This window comes from Diadema antillarum, unplaced genomic scaffold (assembly GCF_040938485.1).
Source record: "Diadema antillarum isolate AM-2024a unplaced genomic scaffold, OU_Dant_1.0 seq00000694_RagTag, whole genome shotgun sequence".
Taxonomy (NCBI): domain Eukaryota; kingdom Metazoa; phylum Echinodermata; class Echinoidea; order Diadematoida; family Diadematidae; genus Diadema; species Diadema antillarum.
The window spans coordinates 187,413-211,194 of NW_027271599.1; the positions used below are offsets into that span (position 1 = coordinate 187,413).

General features: G+C 40.7%; 1 protein-coding gene across 1 annotated transcript; it reads left to right on the forward strand.

The window, feature by feature from the left end:
• The first annotated feature begins 912 nt into the window (after positions 1-912).
• Positions 913-21,213, forward strand: LOC139737524 (4-trimethylaminobutyraldehyde dehydrogenase-like). Its single transcript, XM_071648195.1, has 9 exons — positions 913-1,164; positions 1,597-1,742; positions 2,853-2,982; positions 16,489-16,695; positions 17,497-17,621; positions 17,769-17,909; positions 18,750-18,938; positions 19,640-19,869; positions 20,564-21,213. The coding sequence occupies exons 1-9, from the start codon at positions 990-992 to the stop codon at positions 20,769-20,771; spliced, it is 1,551 nt and encodes a 516-aa protein (XP_071504296.1). The 5' UTR covers positions 913-989; the 3' UTR covers positions 20,772-21,213.
• Positions 21,214-23,782: the final 2,569 nt, after the last annotated feature.

The window sequence follows — 23,782 nt, forward strand, 5'->3', positions numbered from 1 at the left end:
GTAATGTCCCTCTCGCGTAGCTATGGTAACGCAAGGCGTGACTTGTGGTGAAACGACGAACATGCATCGTCTCGAAACAGTCGAACCGTGGCGTAAAAGCATTCTTTGAGTCAAACCAAGGAGGTACTAGCTCGCCTAGTACCTCCTTGGTCAAACCAAGGAGGTGCTAATACCTCCTTGGTCAAACCCACTGATCTCCCACCGCACCCATAACCCACTCTAGAGATCATTAGACCATGGTCAAACCACGAGCAGATGTGATCTCGAGTCCAAAAACGAGAAGAGAATGGGCAAAACGATTTCAATGATGGAGGTGACGAGTTCTAAAAGTGAGGAGAAATGACAGTGTTCTTGATAGTGGCGCTACAATATGATATCATGGTACACTGTAGTTCTGATTGTTCTGTTGTCATTGCTCTAGGCAGCCGCTTTGTCAAAGGATATACTGTATTAGTTACTCTCCGTATTGGCACATTCGGATTAATTAATGTCCTCGTATAGGGGGTAAAATGGATGCTTGTAGCCCTGCATATTTTTGCTCCTATAAAAAAATCACTGATGGTGAAAATGAACTTTGAAACGAAGTGGAGGGTGCCATCATGGGACAAGAAGGTCTGACCTCTGTATCGGATGTAAATGAACGATCGACACGGGGAAAGGTAAACATCCCGACGATGGCCTTTGCTTTGACTTTGTACAAAAGGGAGCCTTCGCCCCCTCAAACTCCGACTGCCGATCACCGAAAAGTTACTGGCCTGCCTGCCGTCGGATCCCATCGATGCATATCCATGTGGGGAACGTAACCATATGCATAGCTAGCTAGCGATGTACCGTATGTACTACACAGCGTGCGTACGCGGTGCAGCCATATCCTAAAAATTCATCCAGCAGCGAGGATGTGGTACACAATCGCGCAGGCTTTCCACGTGCTCTTCTTACTTTGATCGTCATATTTAGTGCAATATATCATTATCTGGGCCCTACTTACAATGCTTCCTTACACTACTCATCGACTTTTGCTTACGCAAAGTCGTTTCGTCAAAACGTCGCGATGTTTATCCAGCACATTCTGGGATCAGCCGCTAAATTTTATCGGCGGCGAAAGGGTACGGCCCACCGGCGATCAGCGCAGCCAGGACTTCAGCGTGCTGGAGCCATCAACAGGTACTCTCGGGCCAGAAGTGCTCAGCGCTGTGATCAGATTTCTTTCGGCGTATCAATCAGATTCTGTTACGATTTTTATTGATTCGTTGCAAAAAGTATTTTTTTTTTAACTTTTGATTGATGTCTCACATCTCTCCACTATTTCACGTTAAATTTTGATGATCATTTGCCATTCTCAAGTGTAACACTAAATGCCATGGCATTAAATGAATGTTAACGTTAATTGTTACTTCTTTGTTTTCAATAGCTGAGGAGGACACATCAAACATAATTTCTCTTAGAAAAACGTTTCTTTTTCTCTAGACTCTAAATTAAATACCATCTGATTTGTCTTTTTTCTTACAAAAGCAGCACAATGTGAGAATGGAATTTCCCTTTAATTCATGTATGTTATCTGTGATGGTTTCTGAACATCTGTTTCCACTCCAACAGGTCGGTTGCTCTGTGAAAGTCCCAGCTCGGGGAAGGAGGATGTTGACAGGGCAGTGGCTGCAGCACAAGACGCCTTCGGGGTGTGGTCGGAGACTCCTGCCATTGAGAGAGCGCGGACGATGCAGCGCGCTGCTCAGAAAATGAGGGTAGGGCCAAGCAATTCAACCATCGATCTGTAGAGACTCTGTAACTGTAATGATAAAGTTAAACGTACCTATATGTAGTGAAAATGGCACAGGATATCACGATACTCTAGATATCAAATCGTATTGCCAGTCACGGTGGCTTTTATCAGTTTGGACTAAAATTTTAGTGAACATTGAAAAGACTCAGTTTCTGATTATGAGTACTCAGTTTGATCCTAGTCTAATTTTACACATATGATTGCATTATAATTTATGCGAGGCTCTGTGATTCCCAAAGGGACCCTGCTACAATAGGATGACATCAAAATCTCTTGGAATATTTCTTCATCAGTTTTGACTGATGTATATGCATACGACTTTGTGTCTGAATGTGTCTGAAATGCCAGTAACAGAAAAGTAGGTGACTGTAAATGAGCCCTAGAAGAAGAAGAAGAAGAAGGAAAGAAAGAATCACTTTTGAAACTTGATCTGTGCACCCACTTAAAGGACAAGTTCACCTTCATAGACATGTGGGTTGAGTGAATGCAGCAATATTAGTAGAACACATCAGTGAGAGTTTAATTGAGGAAAATCGGACAATCCATTAAAAAGTTATGAATTTTTGAAGTTTCTGCACAGTCACGGCTGGATGAAAAGACTAAGTAAGCTTGTGATGTCACATGAGTACAACGATATAAAGAAAGAATAAAGAAAATTAAACAGATTTCCATTTTTCTCACATAACAAAAGAACACTCGACTTCTCTCTTTCAGATGGCAGGGGGAATAATATTACCCTTAACATACATCAGTAGCAAGTCAAAGAAATGTGCACTTCATTCAAAAAGTAAAGTTTTGTAAAATTCTCTTTTTATTTTCCTTATATAGTTGTACGCATGTAAAATCATACACTGTAGTAATCTTCTCATCCAGCAGTGACTGTGCAGATACTTAAAATATTCATAACTTTTGAACGGATTGTCCGATTTTCCTCAAACTTTCACTGATGTGTTCTACTAATATTGCTGCATTCTCTCAATCCTAATGTATATGAAGGTGGACTTGTCCTTTAATAGCTTCAGCTGGATTATTTTCTCCTGTTGGTCTTCCTTGTGCTTCTTGTGCACTGCAGGATAACCTAGAAGATTTTGCCAGGCTAGAGTCGACCAACAATGGGAAAGCCATCTGGGAGGCCAGATTCGATATTCACTCTGCCATTGATGCCATCGATTTTTACGCCGGATTGGCCCCATCTTTGACTGGTGAGTCTCCATGTGAAGCTATCACCGTGACCCCTTTGCTGGTAAACATGCATGTGTCTGATTTTGAAGTTCTTGCTCTGAAAGGTCCTTTTGAAGATCACTGCATTACCCATTGAGGACGCACTGATTTTGCTACAACATGTATTTCCCATAGACACTTGCCAGAGTATACTCTGACTCGTCCTCAATGGGTTACAGGGAAGATTCATCTTGACATTATGTTGCTTTCTATGAAAATGGAATTAAACCAGAGGAGTAAGTTGGTGAAAACTTGGGGGGGGGGGGGGGCGGAAATCAAACTCCCCCTTAAACGTATGATTTGTAAGAGTTTAAAAGTGATACATTTTGGCAACTCTGTGTGTTTGAGTTGTTGAGCAGATCTCCATTTGTTTTGTAATAAAGATTTCACCAATTCATATTTTCTCAAATATTTGAGCACAGACAGAACTCATCCCATGAGGAGGACACACAAAAATGTATCACTGTTTGTTATATACCACGAACAGGTCTGGAGAAATTTATCCTTGGGAGATAAATTGAGAATTAGTGAAATTTCCATCATGTCTTTAATGGTATACTGTAGCAGTTGAGTAGACATTAAAGTTCCTCCTTTCATCCCATGTTCAAGTTTTTGGTATTACATACAGATAAATCTGACCAAAGAGATTTTTCTCCTCCCCACCATGAGAGGGTGGGCTCTACAATGGTGTCAGTGATTTCATGGGGGCTGCCATTGTACCCACTTAGTAATGGCGGACTTTGTTACTAAGTAACATTTCTACAGCGCGTATTGCGCGAACTTCTGAACTTTTACGTGAGTACGCACTTCTTGATTTTGCTGCTCGTTGGTTGCTCGTTTCCTAGCGTGTTAGCACAAGGGGTGAGCCTACCGCCTCGTTGTCATCCTGTGCTCCCCGTGTGCTCACAAAACAATAGCACAGGGCGTATGAAGAGTCCGCACTCTAGCAGTCACTGGGGAAAATCTCTTTGTATCAGGCAGACAAAATGGTAGCATTTTCATCAAATTTGGATATAAAATCAAGGTTTCACATGTTTTTACGAAATTATGATCAATGAGTCATAATGCATGTGCAAATCAGATGAGGGAATGATGAGTTTAGAGCAAAAACAATTTCCACCCAAGAGATATACAGGGTGCTCCTGGTACAAGTAAACAAAATTTTGTTATAACGAAGTAGAAATTCAGGTCCCAAAACTATTGTCACTAAAGTCTGTGGTGCAAATGTCCCTATGATTATAATGGAAATTTTGATGTAACTAAAGAAAACTGCCGGTCCCAAAGACTTTGTGACAATGGGAGTTGCTGGTATGAGTCAAGATTTTGTAGCATTGATTGTCATTTCGCATTTACTGTAAAACATGATATATTCGCGGCATGAATTTTTCGCGAATTGGAGCCGACAGCCTTTTTCGTGGCATGAAATTTTCGCGAAATGCCACTGGCGTTCAATGCGTATAGTGTAAACAAGGACTTTCGCGTGCATTTTAATTTCGCGAATCTTGGCGCTCGCGAAATTCGCGAAATTAAAATGCACGTGAAAATTCCTCATTTTATATCGTAATTTCGTGAGAGATTACGTCATATATGAGATCCCGCTAGTGCGCGCGCCACTCAATTCGTTAGTCGCCGCCATCTTGCTAACACGCGAATTTCTGTGCTCGGAAAATTCGCCGGAATTGCACTTGAATATTCAAGTTTTCGTTCGAGTTGGATCGACGTAATAGCGAAAGTTACCTCTACGGGAGGTTTTGCCAGGTTTTTTCTGGTTTTAACGATCATTCTTCAGCTGAACAGCAACGGAATTTATGTCTTCGACCAACGTTCCAAACGTGGGCGGCGCAGCCGCACCACCGCTGCTGACAGCAGTCGCGTCCCCGGCAGCCACCGGCGGGGGTCGCGGAGAACAGCACGCACAAGAGTGCAAGCAGAAAACTGCGACAGCCAAAGGTAAAACGCCTACTAGAGCCGGCAAGGCAGGTACTAGTAATAGTACTACTACAACAAGCAGTGCTAACCCTAGCGGTAGTACCGGTGCAAACAAAACAGTGAAACCACCTGCCAAACTGGCCTCTAAAGTTTCAACTTTGGAAGATAGACTCGGCAAGCTTGAAGGCCAATTAGCTGTGGTTGTTCAATTTGTGGAGGCACAGTCGGCAAAGCAGACACCAGCCCGTGAAGGCGGTGGCAATGGAAAGAGTATCAGGACTCGTTCTGAATACTCCCCTTCAGACTCGGCAGATACTGACTGCCATTATGATGATGAATATGCGGCACCATTTCTGGGCCGAGATATGGATGAAAACTCTGTGATTATCCAACCAGGTCAAGGGGATAGTCGTGATAACAAATTTGATATTGAAGAAGGCGAAGTTCCCCCTTCTGTAGTGGAGAAAGTGCCAAACATTGCAGCCAAATTTGCTGTGGCTGAGGAAGTTGGTCCCCCCATTGACCCAGAAATTGCTAAGTCTACAGCCTACCTTCTGACCCACCAGCTCGAGCCCAAAGTGGTAGATGAAACGATCACTAAATACCCCATTCCCAGCAACTGTGAGCTGGTGGATGTGCCGAAAGTCAACCAAAGAATCTGGAATGGGCTACCTGCCTTTTCAAAGACACGAGACCTCAAATTTCAGAGACTCCAAAAGAATCTCACGAGAGGCATCAATGCCTACATACATACAGTGTCGGCACAAGATATCACTGAACAGCAACAAGATGCACTAGCACTTCTGTGCAGTGCGAATTTCGAGCTAAATTCCTTGCGTAAGGAATTCATGAAACCAGACATTGGTTATCAATTCCAGCATCTCCGGTCTCCAAATTCCTTTTTGGTGACGACCTGGGAAGGCAAATGAAAGACATAAGAGATGAACAAAAAGCAACTGAGGGTGTCCTCAGGAGTGAGCATAGCAGACAATACAAAAAGCAGCGTTTCAGCCCATATGACTATGGCAGGAGTGCATATGGCAGGGGCAGGAGCAAGATTACATCAGGAAGCTCAAATTTGCCCCAACAGTACCGCGACGCGGGCTGGACTACTTCTCGTGCAAGTACAAGTGATGTCACTAGGCCTACAGGTGCAAAAGGACCGTGGACTGGAGCTACCAGCCATGCTTTTTTAGGCCAGCGCCCCAAGGGGAGGGGGAAGCCGTCGGCTCCCCACACCTTCACACATCCCAGCCAGCACCAACCGCACTGCGGCAGCAAGCAGGGCTCAGGGATGAAGAGAGCACGATAACCTCCAGTTCAACTGACGAGGTAAACATGACATCTGATTCTAGTGATTATGCAAAGCTATGTCATAATAATGTAGAACCTATGGTAGGAGGTCGACTGAAGCAATTCCTCCCAAAGTGGCGCAAAATTACTTCAGACCCACATGTGCTAAATGCTGTAAGTGGCTACAGGCTTGAATTCAGTAAAGAGATGGGTGCACCATCTAGAACTAAACCCCCTTACCTTTTTCGGTGTAATAAAGCCGAAGAGGCTGATATTGATCTTGAAATTTCTAAACTCCATGACAAGGGAGTAATCGAACCGTGCCAGATGGAAACTGGAGAATTCGTGTCTAATATTTTTACACGGCCTAAAAAAGACGGGGGTACACGCGTTATCCTAGACCTGTCTGATCTCAACAAATATCTCCAGTACCAGCATTTTAAGATGGAAAATATCCATACTGCTATTGAACTCATTTCAGAAAATAGCTTCTTAGCTTCAGTCGACCTTCGGGACGCGTACTATACAGTACCTGTGCACCCAACACACAGGAAGTTCTTAAAGTTCTCCTGGAAAAATCAACTTTGGCAATTCAAAGTACTGCCTAATGGCCTGAGCACGGCGCCAAGGTTATTCACTAAACTACTGAAACCTGTATTTACATTACTGAGAGAGCAAGGGCATGTAGTAATTGGATACCTTGACGATGTACTCATTATTGGAGAAAGTGAGAATCAAACATTGCAAACGGTTTTTGAAACCACTAGCATCCTTGCACAACTTGGGTTCTTGGTACACCCAGAAAAATCAGTACTATGCCCCACTCAAGAAATACAATTTCTTGGTTTCATTCTCAATCCCAGGTAACATGCCCATATGGGTTGCATATGGGCCCAATATGGGTTTGAATATGGGTCCCACATGGGTATGCCCATATGGGACCCCTAGGATTTTGCACCCAAGATTTACATGGGACCCATATGGGCGATCCCAGATGGCCCATATGAGTTCCCGCTGGGGCCCATGTGGGTAATGTATGTGGTAAATATGTGGGCACTATGAGGGTTTTCCCATATGGGCTTTAGCTGGGAAATCATCATGGGTCCCACATGGGTATGCCCATATGGGGCCCCTAGGATTTTGCACCCAAGATTTACATGGGACCCATATGGGCAATCCCAAATGACACATATGGGTTCCTTGTGGGACCCATCTGGGCAACGTATGTGGTAAATATGTGGGCACTGTGTGGGTTATCCCATATGGGCTTTGTGTGGGGTTTCATCATGGGTCCCACATGGGTTCGCCCATATGGGGCCCCTAGGATTTTGCACCCAAGATTTACATGGGACCCATATGGGCGATCCCAAATGACACATATGGGTTCCTTGTGGGACCCATCTGGGCAACGTATGTGGTAAATATGTGGGCACCATGTGGGTTATCCTATATGGGCTTTTGGTGGGGTTTCATCATGGGTCCCAAATGGGTATGCCCATATGGGGCCCCTAGTATTTTGCACCCTAGATTTACATGGGACCCATATGGGCAATCCAAAATGACCCATATGGGTTCCCAATGGGACCCATCTTGGTAATGTATGTGGTAAATATGTGGGCACCATGTGGGTTCCCCATATGGGCTTTTGATGGGGTTTCACCATGGGTCCCACATGGGTATGCATATATGGGGCCCCTAGGAATTTGCACCCAAGATTTACATGGGACCCATATGGGGGATCCAAGATGTTACATATAGGTACACCGTGGGTCCCATCTGGGTAATTTGGCTAACATTTTTGCAAACGGTGAGTTTACCATATCGTGTCTTTAACCTATGGAACAGGCCTACCTCATTATGATTAACCACAGCTTGCCCAGCGGCAATGGCAGGAGACACTGGCACGTTGAGTTGATGGAAAACTGACACCAAACCTCTGTTATGAGCAGTCCACTTATTGTGTAGATTTTGTGTTTATTTCTTCGATGAACAGCCCTAGTAAGGTGGCACATCTTCGAAATCTACCTAAATACCATGTAAACATACTGTAAATACACTGTACATCCACCACCACCAATGACCTACACATAGAGAAGTATTATTCCCCTCAATTCACTCTTGAATGTATGTAGTCAATAGATCAAGTATCTTATTCTCAAAGTGAATATACAAGTACAGTGTATTTGTGCATTGTTCTAATTGAAAACTGTTGACCTGTGTCCCTCAGCTGGATATAGGCATTCATATAATATTACTTGATAAACAAGCGTAAAAGCTATAAATGGTGAGATCTTTTTAACAGCTTCTGTAAGGGGAAAATACCCAAACTAAACATGTTGATTGAGTGAATGCAGCAATATGAAAAGAACAGTTCAGTAAGGTTTGAAGAAAATTGCACAATTCTGTCAAAAATTATGCACTTTTGAAATTTTGGTGTTGCTATCTAATTCTCCCTGAACCTGTGCTGCAAACCGCCTCTGTTTTTGTTCATCCTGCTATTTTATTCCACTGTTCTGATTTCTTATGAAATATTGTGTAGACCTTAAAATGTGTGCTGCGTGAAGTCTTGCTGTGTTTTTCCATCTTTTCTCTTCGCCAGATCTGCAAGGACAGAGGAAGAAATATATTCACGAAATTACAATCTTCATATAGAATGTGTTACACATGTTATTCATCAGAAATATTGCTAGATTCAATTATTGAGAGATACAAAATCAGTCCAAGGATAAATATAGTTGTTATACATGCAGAGCAAAGGAAATTACAACAATTACGAATTAGGATAAACGACTTAGAACATTGCATATTAAGTTACTGCTTGAGGGTGAGTAGAAAGATATCAACTTACACCTCATCTCATTACGTAGGATTTTTTTTTTTGAATGAATCTTTTAATTCATTTGATTGTAAAACAAACCCAGGAAGATCAAAGGACAAGTTTTGATTATCCATGAAATGGTAAATGACAATTAAGATTTAGGAGAAGCTATAATTTGAGTAAATTTTGAGTATAATTTGATTAAGTGAACAGAAAGACAGACACAGACAAAGGAATATGTGTATACATAAAAAAAGATTGCGAGTGGTCAATAAATATTTTGGACAAACGATATGAAGTTAAACCTACAATTAATTGCTATTTACTCGATATTGACTACCAGTAGGGCCTTTTGAAATTAAATCTATTTAAGCTCATAATCTGGTATGATTTATAAACCTATATATGACTTATTTCTTAGAAAGGATTTGAGATAACAATACACTATAGATAGCCTTTAAACCCCCCAAACTATCTTACAATTGTACTTCTATCATAAGAGGGAATGCATTGTGGTTATCAATTACCTCTTTAGAGAAGGAGTAATACAACTTAAACAACATAAATATATTTATAGTAGATAGAAAAAAAATATGCCAACTAGAGCTATGATGACACAAATATCAGTAGGCCTATACTTGTTTTCATATATTTCCAAATGCCACTGCTATACTGATTACTATACTGTGAAACGTATATACTGTGTTTAAAGTGTTACGTACACGTTATACACATCTCTGATAATACAGGAGCATGGAAATCGCAGTTAGGCTTCACTCAGATCTCCTCCTAAATACATTTTATGCATGTCACAGTAAAACTAACTGCAGTATTTCTGAAGCTAAGCCTCTTTCTCACACTAGCACGCTTAGTATTTGGTAACTGCAAAATACTTGTGCTTTCCAGTTAAAATTGTCAGGACATACAGTCAATCTAGTAATAGAGCCAAGCTAAATATGCATATGTCTTCCACTCATTTGAGAATTGGTGTTTTCTTATGGAATCAGGGAGGTGAGTCTCCCTGATGGAATGTGACCTTTGTGACTTTATAACCCAAACAACTGACCACAGCCTTCTGCAGAGATGCTGTGGAGTTGGGGAGTTGAATGACCTTGCCAGCTCCTCATACTAAGTACCGTACGGTGTGGGTGTGTTTAGATGGTTCAGGATTGAATACTACACAGCTGTACTACCACTACTGTGTGGGACGTGTTCATACCAATGCATTACACAGTACTGCGCATAAACTTATTCTCCACTTGGGCTTTCGTGGTGAACCCGAAAATAGCGAGTCTAGTTTTTTAATGTTTCCATTATAATACATGTATGTAAAAACGTAATTTCTGATTTGATATCATCATAATGTATACTTTACTTTAAACTATGAGTGAACTGCAATTGCAATCACTGAGTGCTTTCAGCAGCTCCCTTTGTTTCAATACAGCTCACAGCTAGTGTTTTCCCTCATTGCAATTATTTGTAAAATTTCGTATGCGTAAATGCTTTCTCAAATACTGTTACTGCATTTTTTTTAAATGAAGCTCAATGGTATGAAGTATTGAAATGAAAATGCAATAATGCTAGACAGGTTGAGCGGTATACAGCATTGATTTCTATACACAGAGTACGAGATTAAACCCCAAATCAAATCTATAAAGCAATATTGACATAAGAATTAAACAAAATCATATAACACAGCAGGCATATAACCTTAGAATACACCTCTCTATCAACATGACTTGTGTATAATTCTATGGATGATCCATTGAGGCAACATGCTCACATACCATCCCAACTTACATATTTGTTATATTGCCTATATAGCTTGCCGACTTGGGATTAGCTTTTTCAATAACTCGCAATCAACATCTTTACCTGAAATACAACATGCTGACAAAAATAAGTTTATTTACTTACCTAAAATGAGGCGAAGACAGATGATCATCAAGCTCTGACTGTACTGAAGGAGATCAATCAGTCCTAATGCCAATGCATATACTGCACTGCATAACGGGCATGAACCAGACCCTCTTTTCAAATTCTGGGTCAGTTCCATTTTTAGGTAGGGGTGTGTTATGATGAGCAGGTGGGTTAACCCAGTTCATTCCCATGTAAATCCCATATGGGCATTTGCATATCTTACCCAGATGGTTCTACCCAGGTTGACCCCATATGAAACCCATATAAGCATTTACATCTATTCCCCAGGTGGGTTTGCCCAGGTCATTCCCATATGATACCCAAATAGATATGCTCATCTCCTACCCAGATGGGTTCGCCCAGTTCATTCCAGTATGGTACCCACATCATCCCCTACCCAAATGGGTTTGCCCAGTTCATTCCAATATTTTACCCACATAAATATGTTCATCTCATGCCCTTATGGGTTTGCCCAGTTCATTCCCATAACGTACCCAAATAGATATGTCCATCTCTAACCCAGATGGGTTTACCAAGTTCATTCCCGTATGGCACCCACATAGATATGTTCATCTCTTACCCAGATTGGTTGCCCAGTTCATTCCAATAATATGGTATACCCTCATAGATATGTTAATCTATTACCCAGATGGCTTTGCCCAGTTCTTTCCCAAATGGTATAGCCAAAAAGATTATGTTCAGCTCTTACTCAAATGGGTTTGCCCAGTTCATTCCAACATGGTATACCACATAAATATGTTTATCTCCTACCCGGATTTGTGCTCAGTTCATTCCCATATGGTACCCACTTAATTATGTTCATCTCTTTCCCAGATGGGTTGCCCAGTTCATTCTAATATGGTACCTACATAGATATGTTCATCTATTACCCAGATGGGTTTGCCTAGTTTTTTTTCCCATAAAGTTCCCAAAAAGATATGATCAGCTCTTACCCAGATGGGTTTACCCAGTTCATTCTAATATGCTGCCCACAGAGATAATTATGTTCACCTCTAACCCACCTGGGTTTACCCACTTCATATCCATATGAAACCCATATGTATATTGACAGATCTCACACAGATCGGTTTGCCCAGTTGTATCCCATATGGTATGCATATGGGCATTTGTATATCTCATCCATATGGGTTTGCTCATTCCATGCCCATATGGAGCCCATACGGGCATAGGCCTATAGGCTACATGTATTACACGGGTGGGTTAACCCATTTACTTCCCATTTGGAGTCCATATGGGCATTTACATGTACTGCCCAGATGGTTTCCCCATTCATTTCCCATGTGAAACCCGTATGGGCATTGACTTATTTTACCCAGATGGGTTTGCCCAGCTCATTCCAATATGAAACCCATATAGATATTTACATATCTCACCCAGATGGGTTTACCCATTTATTTCACATGTGTAACCCATATAGACATTTACTTATTTTACCCAGATGGGTTTCCCCAGCTTATTCCCACATGAAACCCATATAGATATTTACATATCTCACCCAGATGGATTTGCCCATTTATTTCTCACACGAAACCCACATGGACATTCACTTATTTTACCCAGATGGGTATGCCCAGCTCATTCCCATATGAAGCCCATATGGATATTTACATTTATTACCCAGATAGATTCACCCAGTAGATTCCCATATGGTATGCATATGGGCTTTGCATATTCTACCCAGATACCTTTGCCCAATTTATACCCATATGAAACCCATATGGGCATTTACATATCTCACCCAGATGGGTTTACCCATTTTGTTCACATGTGTAACCCATATGGACATTTACTTATTTTACCCAGATGAGTTTGCCCAGCTCATTCCCATATGAAACCCATATGGATATTTACATTTATTACCCAGATGGATTCACCCAGTAGATTCCCATATGGTATGCATATGGGCATTGCATATCTTACCCAGATAGCTTAGCCCATTTTATACCCATATGAAACCCATATGGGTATTTACATATCTCGCCCAGATGGGTTTACCCATTTTGTTCACATGTGTAACCCATATGGACATTTACTTATTTCACCCAGATGGGTTTGCCCAGCTCATTCCCATGTGAAACCCATATGGATATTTACATTTAATACCCAGATGGATTCACCCAGTAGATTCCCATATGGTATGCATATGGGCATTGCATATCTTACCCAGATAGCTTTGCCCATTTTATACCCACATGAAACCCATATGGGTATTTACATATCTCGCCCAGATGGGTTTACCCATTTTTTTCGCATGTGTAACCCATATGGGCATTTAACAATCTTACCCAGATGGGTTTGCCCAGTTCATTTCCATTATGATACCCACATGGGCAGTCCCATTAAAAAACCCATATGGGTTATCCCATATGGGTCTGATGCTAAATACATATGGGATTCACCCTAACCCAGCTGGCCCACGTGGCCCGGAGTATGCCCATATGGGTCCCATATGGGCATGTTACCTGGGATACTCAGGCCATGACAATTCGACTGCCTGATAACAAATCAGAGGAAATACAGTCCTTGTGCAATGAACTTATGCAAATGGCAAACCCCAGTATCAGGCAGGTGGCTAGAATTATCGGGAAAATGGTAGCATCATTTCCCGCAGTCCAGTATGGACAGCTCTATTACAGGGCTTTAGAAAGGGACAAAATCAAAGCACTCAAAATGAATAAGGGGCATTTTGACAGAAAAATGAGCCTATCTTTGGAAGCAAAACAAGAGCTGCAATGGTGGACAGACAATGTGCAGTCTACTTTCTCACCCTTACGACACCCTAAACCTATGCTCGAATTGTGCACGGATGCCAGTGGCAAAGGCTGGGGGGCATCTGATCATACCACCCATACAGGGGGTAGATGGAATGAAGACGAGCTGCAAAAAGCCAGGGAGAATAAGATTAATTATCTGGAGACCCTGGCTGCTGGCATGGGACTCAAGTCCTTCTGTTCTAATTCACAAAACATTCATGTTTTGTTACGGCTAGATAACAGTACTGCTGTTGCGTACATTAACAACATGGGAGGCATTAAATCCCTTGACTGTGATCGGGCAGCCCGAGAGATTTGGCAGTGGTGCGAAACTCGTAAAATTTGGGTCACTGCAGCACACTTGCCAGGAAAGCTGAATGTGGAGGCAGACCGCATGTCTAGAATTTTCAATGACCGCACAGAATGGATGCTTGACCACACAGTTTTCCAAGAAATAACTTCACGTTTTGGGACACCAGAAATAGACCTATTTGCCTCCAGACTTAACAAGCAGGTAGAGAACTATGTCACATGGTTGCCCGACCCACATGCCAAGGCTGTTGATGCCTTTACTCTCGATTGGGGAAAGTGGTACTTTTACGCATTTCCTCCTTTCTGCTTAGTTGCTAAGTGCATTCAAAAAATCAAATCTGATAATGCAACTGGGATACTAGTAGTCCCAAAATGGCCAAGCCAGCCATGGTTTCCTCTCCTAAACAGGATGATGAATGAGGAACCACTTGTTATTCATAGGAGTGAATCCTTACTAACATTGCCAGTTTCTAACACTCCTCACCCACTAAACACTCAGATTGATCTTCTTGCTTGCAGGTTCTGTGCAAGCCCTTCAGAGATGCGGGATTGAATGCACGTATAACTGCTGTAATGGCCTCCTCTTGGAGAAAAGGGACTAAAAAACAGTATGCAGTGTACATAAACAAATGGAAAGCATTTTGTGACAAAAAATGCAGCAACTACTTGTACTCGGATGTTCAAGCTATCCTGGAATTCCTGAGTGACATTTTCTTCGATAAAGGGGCAGGTTACAGTGTCATAAACTTAGCACGGAGTGCTCTATCTTCATTTGTGATTCTTCGAGATACTATGTTTACAGTTGGAAACCATCCCTTTATCCAGAGGTTTATGAAGGGAGTCTTTCAGCTACGCCCACCCAAGCCTAGATACATGGAAATGTGGGACGTTAACCTTGTTTTCAATTTTCTTCGTTCTTGGTCCCCAGCGCACATTTTGGACCTGAAAAAATTGACGCTTAAATTGTGTGTGATTATTGCATTAATCTCAGCACAAAGGATTCAATCATTACACTATCTAAGCTTGGATGGTATGGTGTTAAGAGATAATGCAGTCAACTTTCACCTTCATGATCTCCTAAAACAGAGCAAGCCTGGAAATTACTCACACAGTGTCAAGCTCCAGGCATACCCGCCAGACAGGAGACTTTGTGTAGTCAGGTACTTGCAGGAATACATCAGCAGGACCCGCAGAATCAGAGCTAGTGAACGGTACCTTTTTGTTAGCTACAAGAAACCGTATCACAGGGTATCATCTCAAACAATCGCTCGCTGGATTAAGGAGGTTTTGGAGGCTGCGGGTATTGATACAGAGATCTACAAGGCGCACTCTACTCGGGCAGCGTCTACCTCCGCAGCCAATAAGGGAAATTTCCCAGTATCTAAAATACTTGCGCAAGCCGGTTGGGCCAACGAAAGAACATTTCGCAAGTACTACAACAAGCCCTGTCCTGCTGAGAAAACCTTTGTAGAAACAATTATCAAAAAATAGACTGTGAAGCCCTAAGATTTGGGCAGACATGTCTTGAACTGCCTGAACTTGTGAACTCTTGGAGACACAATATCTCTGCAGCATTCAACCTGAATGAGATTTGCAATGGAACCTCTTGTAAGGTATGCTTCCTACCCCTTTTCGGGGGGGTTGCCTCGAGAATGTAACCACTGGCTTTGAAATCTCATATATGACGTAATCTCTCACGAAATTACGATATAAAATGGAAGATTAAACGAGAACTTACCGTTTGAAGTTTAATATTAATTTTATGAGTAATTGGAGGGTGAGATTACGTCCCACCTCACCCTCCCCCAAATTTCAAACGGTAACTTAATCTCTCGTTATCTTCCTACATCAGTGGTCACATTCTTGCTTCTAATATTGAGTGGCGCGCGCACTAGCGGGATCTCATATATGACGTAATCTCACCCTCCAATTACTCATAAAATTAATATTAAACTTCAAACGGTAAGTTCTCGTTTAATCTTCCATTTTACAGTATCTATTCATGTTTTCTGTTAAGATACAGTGTAGACACACGCAGTCTGATAATTAACTGCTTTAATAATGCCTGCAAATAAAATGATATGTACATCAAAGGTGGAAGAGAACTTGGAGTGGGACAGAGTAGAAGTGAATAAACTGAAGGTGTTGGATTTATGGAGTACTTGTAGATCTGAAGCACTATGGATAAATCTTAACAACTTGTTTTAGATACATTAGCTGTACTTGCCCTGTTGCTAGTCTGAATAACACATATATTTTGCTCATGTACAAGAGAAAGTACTTTTGTCCTTGCTTCCTTGTGTCAAAGTAGAGTTTATCTGGCTGTCAAAGATTATCAAAATACTTACATAACCAACATGATATGTACTAATTTGGTGTTAAATTATTGGAGAGCAACCAATCTTTCATTATCTGCCCCGTTTCCTGCGGTGCTGTGGTAGGTCATCACATACCCTGCCCCGGGGGATCCTACGCCTACACGCGACGGGAGCCCCTGGGAGTGTGTGCGGGGATCGGGGCATGGAACTACCCCATCCAGATGGCGGGCTGGAAGTCGGCCCCCGCCCTGGCCTGTGGGAACACCATGGTCTTCAAACCTTCTCAGTTCACTCCAGCTACAGCACTGCTCCTTGCTGAGATCTACAGTGGTCAGTCTACATATGCAGCCCTGAAATGTAGTCTTAATGTGTCTATCCAGCTATTCATTACCTCCGCCAAGGGAGGAGGTTATGTTTTTGTTACTGTTTGTTTGTTTGTTTGTCCATGTGCAAAATAACTCAAAAAGTTGTAAATGGCTTTGGATGAAACTTATAGGAAAGGCTGAGAATGACACAAGGAACAGATTATTAAATTTTGGTAGTGATCCGGGAATTTTTATGGATTTTATGAAGGATTTTCGTTATTTTTGCAGGTAGGGTCAGTGAACTTGGGAGTTCAAGCTGCGTATTTTTGAGGTTTTCATACGCGCACTAGGATGCGTGCTCTAGTTTCTGGTCCAGGGTGTGGCGCGCCGCGCAGCTGGCATTGATGACGTAACAAAAGATTTCTATATTGGGATGGAAACTGGGCGATTTTCAGCATGCATACGTATGGGAAGAAACCACTGATCTCTATGGAAGAACAAGATCAGTGGTGGAAATGAGCTGCTTGGCGGAGGCCTGCGCTCTCAGAGTGCTTAAATCTAGTTCATTGATAAATTCATTTCATTGTTTGTACATTCCTTCCTTCATTTATTCTTTCATGCATTCATTTATCTATTCTTTCTCCATTCATTCATCATCCATTTCAGTTTAATCATCCATATTCATTTTCCTTCATTTATTCTTCCATTCATTCATTCATTCATTCATTCATTTATTCATTCACTTATAATCATTTTTTAAAGCCAAATACTCTAATGGTAGGCAAATTTTTAGAAGTACTCTCTCTCACTCTCTCTTTCTGTTTAGATTGTGGCTTGCCCAAAGGAGTTTTCAATGTTATCCAGGGCCAAGGTGAAACTGGTCACCTTTTGACCTCCCACCCTGGGGTCAGCAAGGTCTCATTTACCGGCAGTGTGCCAACCGGCAAGTTGGTGAGATATTTTTTTAATTCTTCTCAGATTTCTTGAATTGGTCTGTGAGCATAATGGTTGACATTTCCTGTTGTGATATCCCTTTGCTATTGAGGAGTGTGCATGCTGTAATAGCTCCAACCACTGGGTTTTATGTTGTGTTTTCAGATCATGAAGACTTGTGCTGATGATGTCAAACACCTGACCCTTGAACTTGGGGGCAAGTCTCCTCTTCTGATCTTCAGCGATGCTGACCTAGACAATGCTGCCAAGGGTGCTGTGATGGCCAACTTTCTCTCACAGGGGGAGGTAAGAATCAGTGGCTAAGTAGTTCATGGTCACCAGTGGCCATGATAAAATGCTTGTTTTTATTCAATCGGCCCGTACAAGCAGTTTCTACTTTAAAGCTTCTATTCCTTCATCTCCACCACTATACTATTTGAGAGAAGTTGATGTAACAGGATGTGAGTAGCTCAGTCAAACTTGTCCATCATCCCTGTGTTGAGTATGAGTGTTGAGTCTTTGTACAATTTTATGAGCAGATTGAGTTTGTGTGTTGGGTATTTGTATATTTTTATGAGCAGACGGTCAACAATGAGTAAAATTCTTTACTTGTGAGGGGATGATATCGATCATCTAATCAAAATCACATACACATGTAGTTGTAGAACACATTGAACATAATACTCCATTGGTTTCTTATCATTTATCCACTTTGAATGCATACTTGCACTGCAGAAGTTTTCTCATTTTGTGTTGTTTACTCAACTCATACTCTGTGTCGATTAATATATCAGAAAAGATATTTGTTTGCCGTACTATGCTAATAATCATTTGAAAATTTTTCAAGGTACACAGAAAAACTCAGTCTGAGGTTATGGAAGATGGAAGATTGCATAGAGCATCTTTTAGATTATTATGCACCATATTCTTGCATGTTATTAGTAGAGTGAAATGAACTTTGTTGCATCACTTTCGTTTTTAGTGAATGTCTACTTCTCTTTATTTGTTTTTCCCCACCTTACTTATAGCTTTAACAAGACATTGCATATGCTAGTAGTAATGTACATGACATTAATTTATGAAAGGTTTGTGAATTGTAGAAATACACAAACAGAAAACTTTAAATGTCTATGCATCATTGTATAGGTATGCAGCAATGCGACTAGAGTGTTTGTCCACCGCAGCATCAAGGATGCCTTCGTTGAGCGCTTCTTGGAGCGAACCAGGAGGATGAAGTTTGGCAACCCTCTCCTGGAAGACACGACGGTCGGGGCGGTCATCTCGAGGGAGCACCAGGAGAAGATCATGGGGTACATTGAGGGAGCCATAAAGGAGGTAAATGCTCTGTGGAAAGTTTATGAAACAGTTATAGTAGATGAAGACATCATTTAAGTCCATGCTTCTCAACCGGTTTTCCGCAAAGCTCTCACAAGTGGGCCGTGATGTCAGCCAAAAGTAAGATAAAAACAGATTTGTTTGAGATCTAACTGGGCCTAAAAAAAAATGTTGTAAGAGCCAAAGTGGGCCTGGGGCTAAGAAAAGGTTGAGAAGGGCAGATCTAAGCGATGCATGTCTGTGTGTTTGGGTGTGTATGTAAGTGTATCATAGTGCTTGAGACAGGGAATCATGTTTGTACATAGATATTTTCACAAGGGAATCAACTGCAGGCATTTTATCTGACACCTGAATACTGCCTTTCCATGGCTAATTTTATATTAAGTAAAGAGGTTTGCCCTGATGCATACTGCAACATTCGTCCAACTGTAATTATTATTATAAAAGTAACTAGGAGAAAAACAACAACACATAACTGAAATAAAAATTAATGTTACAAGAGGCAATATTTTTTTTCTCATTAATGATTTTGCAATGAAAGGATGACTCCTGTATTTCGCAAATATAATAACACTGCACGAGTAATACAGCATAGACATTACGTTTGAGGAAATTTCCCTTTAATTCTTTTTTTGTTGTTGACAAAATGATGATCTCATATCATATTTTTCTGGTGTCTCCTTTTCTCTCTTTATCCCCAGGGAGCCACAGTCCTATGTGGAGGTGAGCGTGCGGTCCCGGAGGACCCTGCCCTAGCCAGTGGTTTCTATGTCGCGCCCACCATCTTGGATGATGTCACTGATGACATGGTGATTGCTCAAGAGGAAGTCTTTGGTCCCGTGGCTACCATCTTGACCTTTGACACGGAGGAAGAGGCAATAGAGAGAGCCAACAACACCAAGCTCGGATTGGCTTGTGGGCTTTTCACCAGGTGGGGAGGAAAAACTTGACTCATGTCAGGTCACAAATAACTTGGATGTTATTTCATCAGTGTACCGCACGATATATTCCATATAGTTTTAAGAGAGGGACTTGTTTTGATGATGTTGAAACATCAGGGGCCCGTTTCATAAAACTTGTCATCAGTAACAACTGCCGCATTTCTGTGACAAATTTGCTCTCAGCCAATCAGATGCAAGGATTTCAGTAGCTTGTCACATCTATGACAACTTGTCACTGATGACAAGCTTTATGAAACGGGCCCCAGGTTGGCTGTGCTCTGAAGCTACTACAGTTTGTGCATGCCAGTTTCTTACATTGGCTTCACTGCTTTCAATGTCAACCAAATAATACCTGATGTCTAAAGTCTCTGAAATTCGTCCATTTCATAGTTTGTTGATTTAAAAAAAAAAAAAACACCCTCCCCACATTAAAGGATAGTAGTTACTCCTTAAACTATTGTAGAGATGCTTTGCTTTGAGATGCAACAATTTTTGCAATACTGTGGGCCGAAGAGTTTTGATGTGATTAAATGTGATTGATGTTGCATGCAAGGCAGGTTTTTGTTTTCCACCTAATTTGCAAAGAAATCCAAAGAGCAGCAGTTGCCTGTGTGTTGATACCCTGATTGATATGTGATTGACATTGTGTGCAATGCAAATTTTTGTTTTCCACCTGATTTGCAGAGACCTCCAGAGAGCACATCGTGTAGCAGCAAGACTCCAAGCTGGCAACTGCTGGATCAACAACTACAACAACCTGGCCCCCGGCGTGCCCTTTGGTGGTTACAAGCAGTCGGGGCTGGGTAGAGAGAATGGACTCGCAACTGTAGACTACTACACACAGATGAAGACTATCTATGTTGAGTTAGGCGATGTTGATTGCCCTGTGTGAAGAATGTGTGACTTCTAATCTTAAAATTAGCCTTGCCTCCAGACTGCTTGCCAATTTTCCCCTCAGCTGTGCCTTGTGGTTTTCGATAAATGGGCGAGTCTGCAAAAAAGGTCATCGTCTCCAATACTGACAGTCGTGTCCAGGTCCCTAATGCATTGTAATTTGCCTAAGAAGGATCTGTTTGAGAGTGAATATCCTCGCGTAAACTGACCAATGATGCAATACACAATGGGGGAAAAGAGGGCTCAAGCCTGGAAGATGGGCTAAGGTTTGATGACTGCATCTCATATGTCTCTGTAGAAGTTTTGATAGAAATGACAAACTTTTCAATTTCAAATGCTGCTGAAATATAAAACCAAATGCTCTTTCAAGACCAGAATGAAAGAAAGTGTTCCCCAGGGAGGAAGTTATTTTTAAATCAAAGAATTATGAAACAACAACAACAACAGAGAGAAGAAGAAAAAAAAAGGAAAGTGAGTGAAAATTTGATGGAAATGTAACAAACTGGAAAAAGATTATAATCATTTGAATTGCAGCAGTTCATCTGACTCGTCATTAATCTATCACCTATTTGAGCGTGGTTGAAATTTTTACTGATAAAATTTGTACATATTAGTACTCATATGAAAACAGTTTTTCACTGAGACATAGAATATCCTGCTATACTGTCTTAGCAATAAGTTATATGCTAGAATTCCTGCCCCCCCCCCCCTTTTTCCTTTCTTTCATTTTTCTTTGCTGGCACTAAAGTGATCTCGGCATATGGATACAGCTCGTGTGCTCATGCTGATTACTCATTCTCCGGTCACAAGATCTTGTATGTGTAATATGAAGTGCGCTAAATGTCACACAACTCTCTTGAATTAAACAGTTTAGTGCCATAAAACTTTGTGTATTTTTTGAAGATGCACAGTGAATCTGCTTTGAACATTCCTTATTATCTTTGAATCATCAGTTATCTTTGAGTCTATTGAGCCTGTTTCGTACATCTCTATGTGAAAGTTTACATTTTTGTATGAATATATAAATTTCAACGATTTTGGATTTGTTTTTTTAAGCTGTTTTGGGTATATATACATGTGTAATTTAAACAGCTATCAAGCAGACAGAAATCTATTGCAGTGCAGAAGAGTATACATAATAGCACCTGCACTATACAAATATACCTTATGGTTATAATTTTATGATAATGATTATCATTATTGTTATTGCTCATTTAGTTTTTATGTTAACAGTACACAATGTGACTGAAATGTTTCTTTTGCTGTGATTGAAAATTGTAAGCCACAAAGAGATGTACATATACGTGTACATTAAACAAAAAGAAAATCAAAAAGCAGTACTATCTATCATGACAAAGATGATTTCCCTCCTTGATACTGTATAAGCTGTTATTTTTGCAAATTTTGTGAATCACTGTTGGACCGCGAATTTAGCAACACGCGAAAATGTCGCCATGCCCTATAGGGTAATAGTGCACTTACGATAGGCGTGGTGTCAATTCGCAAAAACGACATCTCGCGAAAATGTTGATGACCTCATTTGTGAAAGTATCTGTACGCAAAAAGATAAGCACATACAGTATTCCTCTGGTGATATGGCGTTAGCTTAGCTGTAAGAGAGGAAAAAGCAGCCATTATGATGGAACCCATTGCTTGATGACAAGAGTTTGCTCTTGAACCATTTCATCTGTGTTTTTGTGAGAAAGAAAAATTGATTTCAGAAAATCTGATACATTATTCTTTTGTTTCTTTTTTTCAAATTTGCTGGCTCTCTGTTTACTGTAAAAATTGGTATTTTCATACGAGTAATTTTTCGTTGCTTAAGACAAGTTTAGACCTCAACTACTGGAACATGTGACAAGCAAAAATTTTTTTGTATTTTTTTTCGTGCTAGGTTCTGGTTGCGCAAAATGTATGAAAAATTCAACACCATGACAATTTCCACTTTTACAGAATTGAAGTTTTGTACTCCTGATGTAACAAACATAGTTACAACAAAATTTCATGACAAAAATTCAGGTCCCAGAATAACTATACATATCTTATAAACTTTATTTGTTCAGCTGTAATGAAATTTCCATGTAACAAAAGAAAACCTGCCGGTTCCAAGGACTTTGCTACGACAGTTGCCTGTATGAAATTATATTTTGTGAATTATTTGTGATTCAATCACAGTATAATTTACGTTTGTGTTACTGTCCATGGCCCTTCATGTACTGTAAAATTTGTTGGCTCTCCACTTGTAGCAATAGAATTGGGAGGTCATATATGCGAGATAATTATGATAGCCTTGCTCTGTAGAATTTCATGTTAGCTGTATTGTATGATACATATCTGTATTAGATTTTGTATCAAATTGATAATTTTATGCACCATTACACACTTTTGATATCATTGTATTGCTAGGGTTCAGTGTTTTCCAGTCTGATATTGTGCAAAGATTGGTGATGATATATCTCTATGCTGCACTTTGAATGCAGCGGAGGATGCTGCAAAATCAGGCAATTTTGCAAGCTTTGATCTGTTTGTATGACATTGTTGATTGAGGCTGTGATTGTGATGATATGACTTTATTTTTCTTGCAGCTGCAGATGCCACAAAACCAAACTATTTCAGCCAGCTTTGATCCAGTGTGTGATTTTTTTTTTTTTTTTTAATTGATAAAGGATGCGAAATAGAGCATGCAATGTATGAGGTAGCCTTTATTGCAAGCTTATAGGTCCAAACAATGTTATCTATATATTTCATGTTATACATGTGAATGAATGAAACTAGTGAGAGAAGTATGGTGAAAAGATGTATATGTAGATTAAAGTGTCATAATTTTTACATACATATTGTTATGGTCATTTTTTTTTTGTCGTAGTTTGTGGGGTTGGTTTTTTTTTCAGCAATAGGCATGAAAAACAGTTGTGATGTGGGCAATGAAAGTACACAGGTGCATTTTTACCGAAAAGGATTTCATCCGAGAAACAGAGTGTTGGATGTTAAGTTGTAAGGGAAGATATT

Coding starts and splice junctions, on each gene's coding strand:
- LOC139737524 (XM_071648195.1), top strand. CDS start 990: ATGCTTCCTTACACTACTCATCGACTTTTGCTTACGCAAAGTCGTTTC. Junction 1,165..1,596: donor CGTGCTGGAGCCATCAACAG/GTACTCTCGGGC, acceptor CCACTCCAACAG/GTCGGTTGCTCTGTGAAAGT. Junction 19,870..20,563: donor GCTTGTGGGCTTTTCACCAG/GTGGGGAGGAAA, acceptor CCTGATTTGCAG/AGACCTCCAGAGAGCACATC.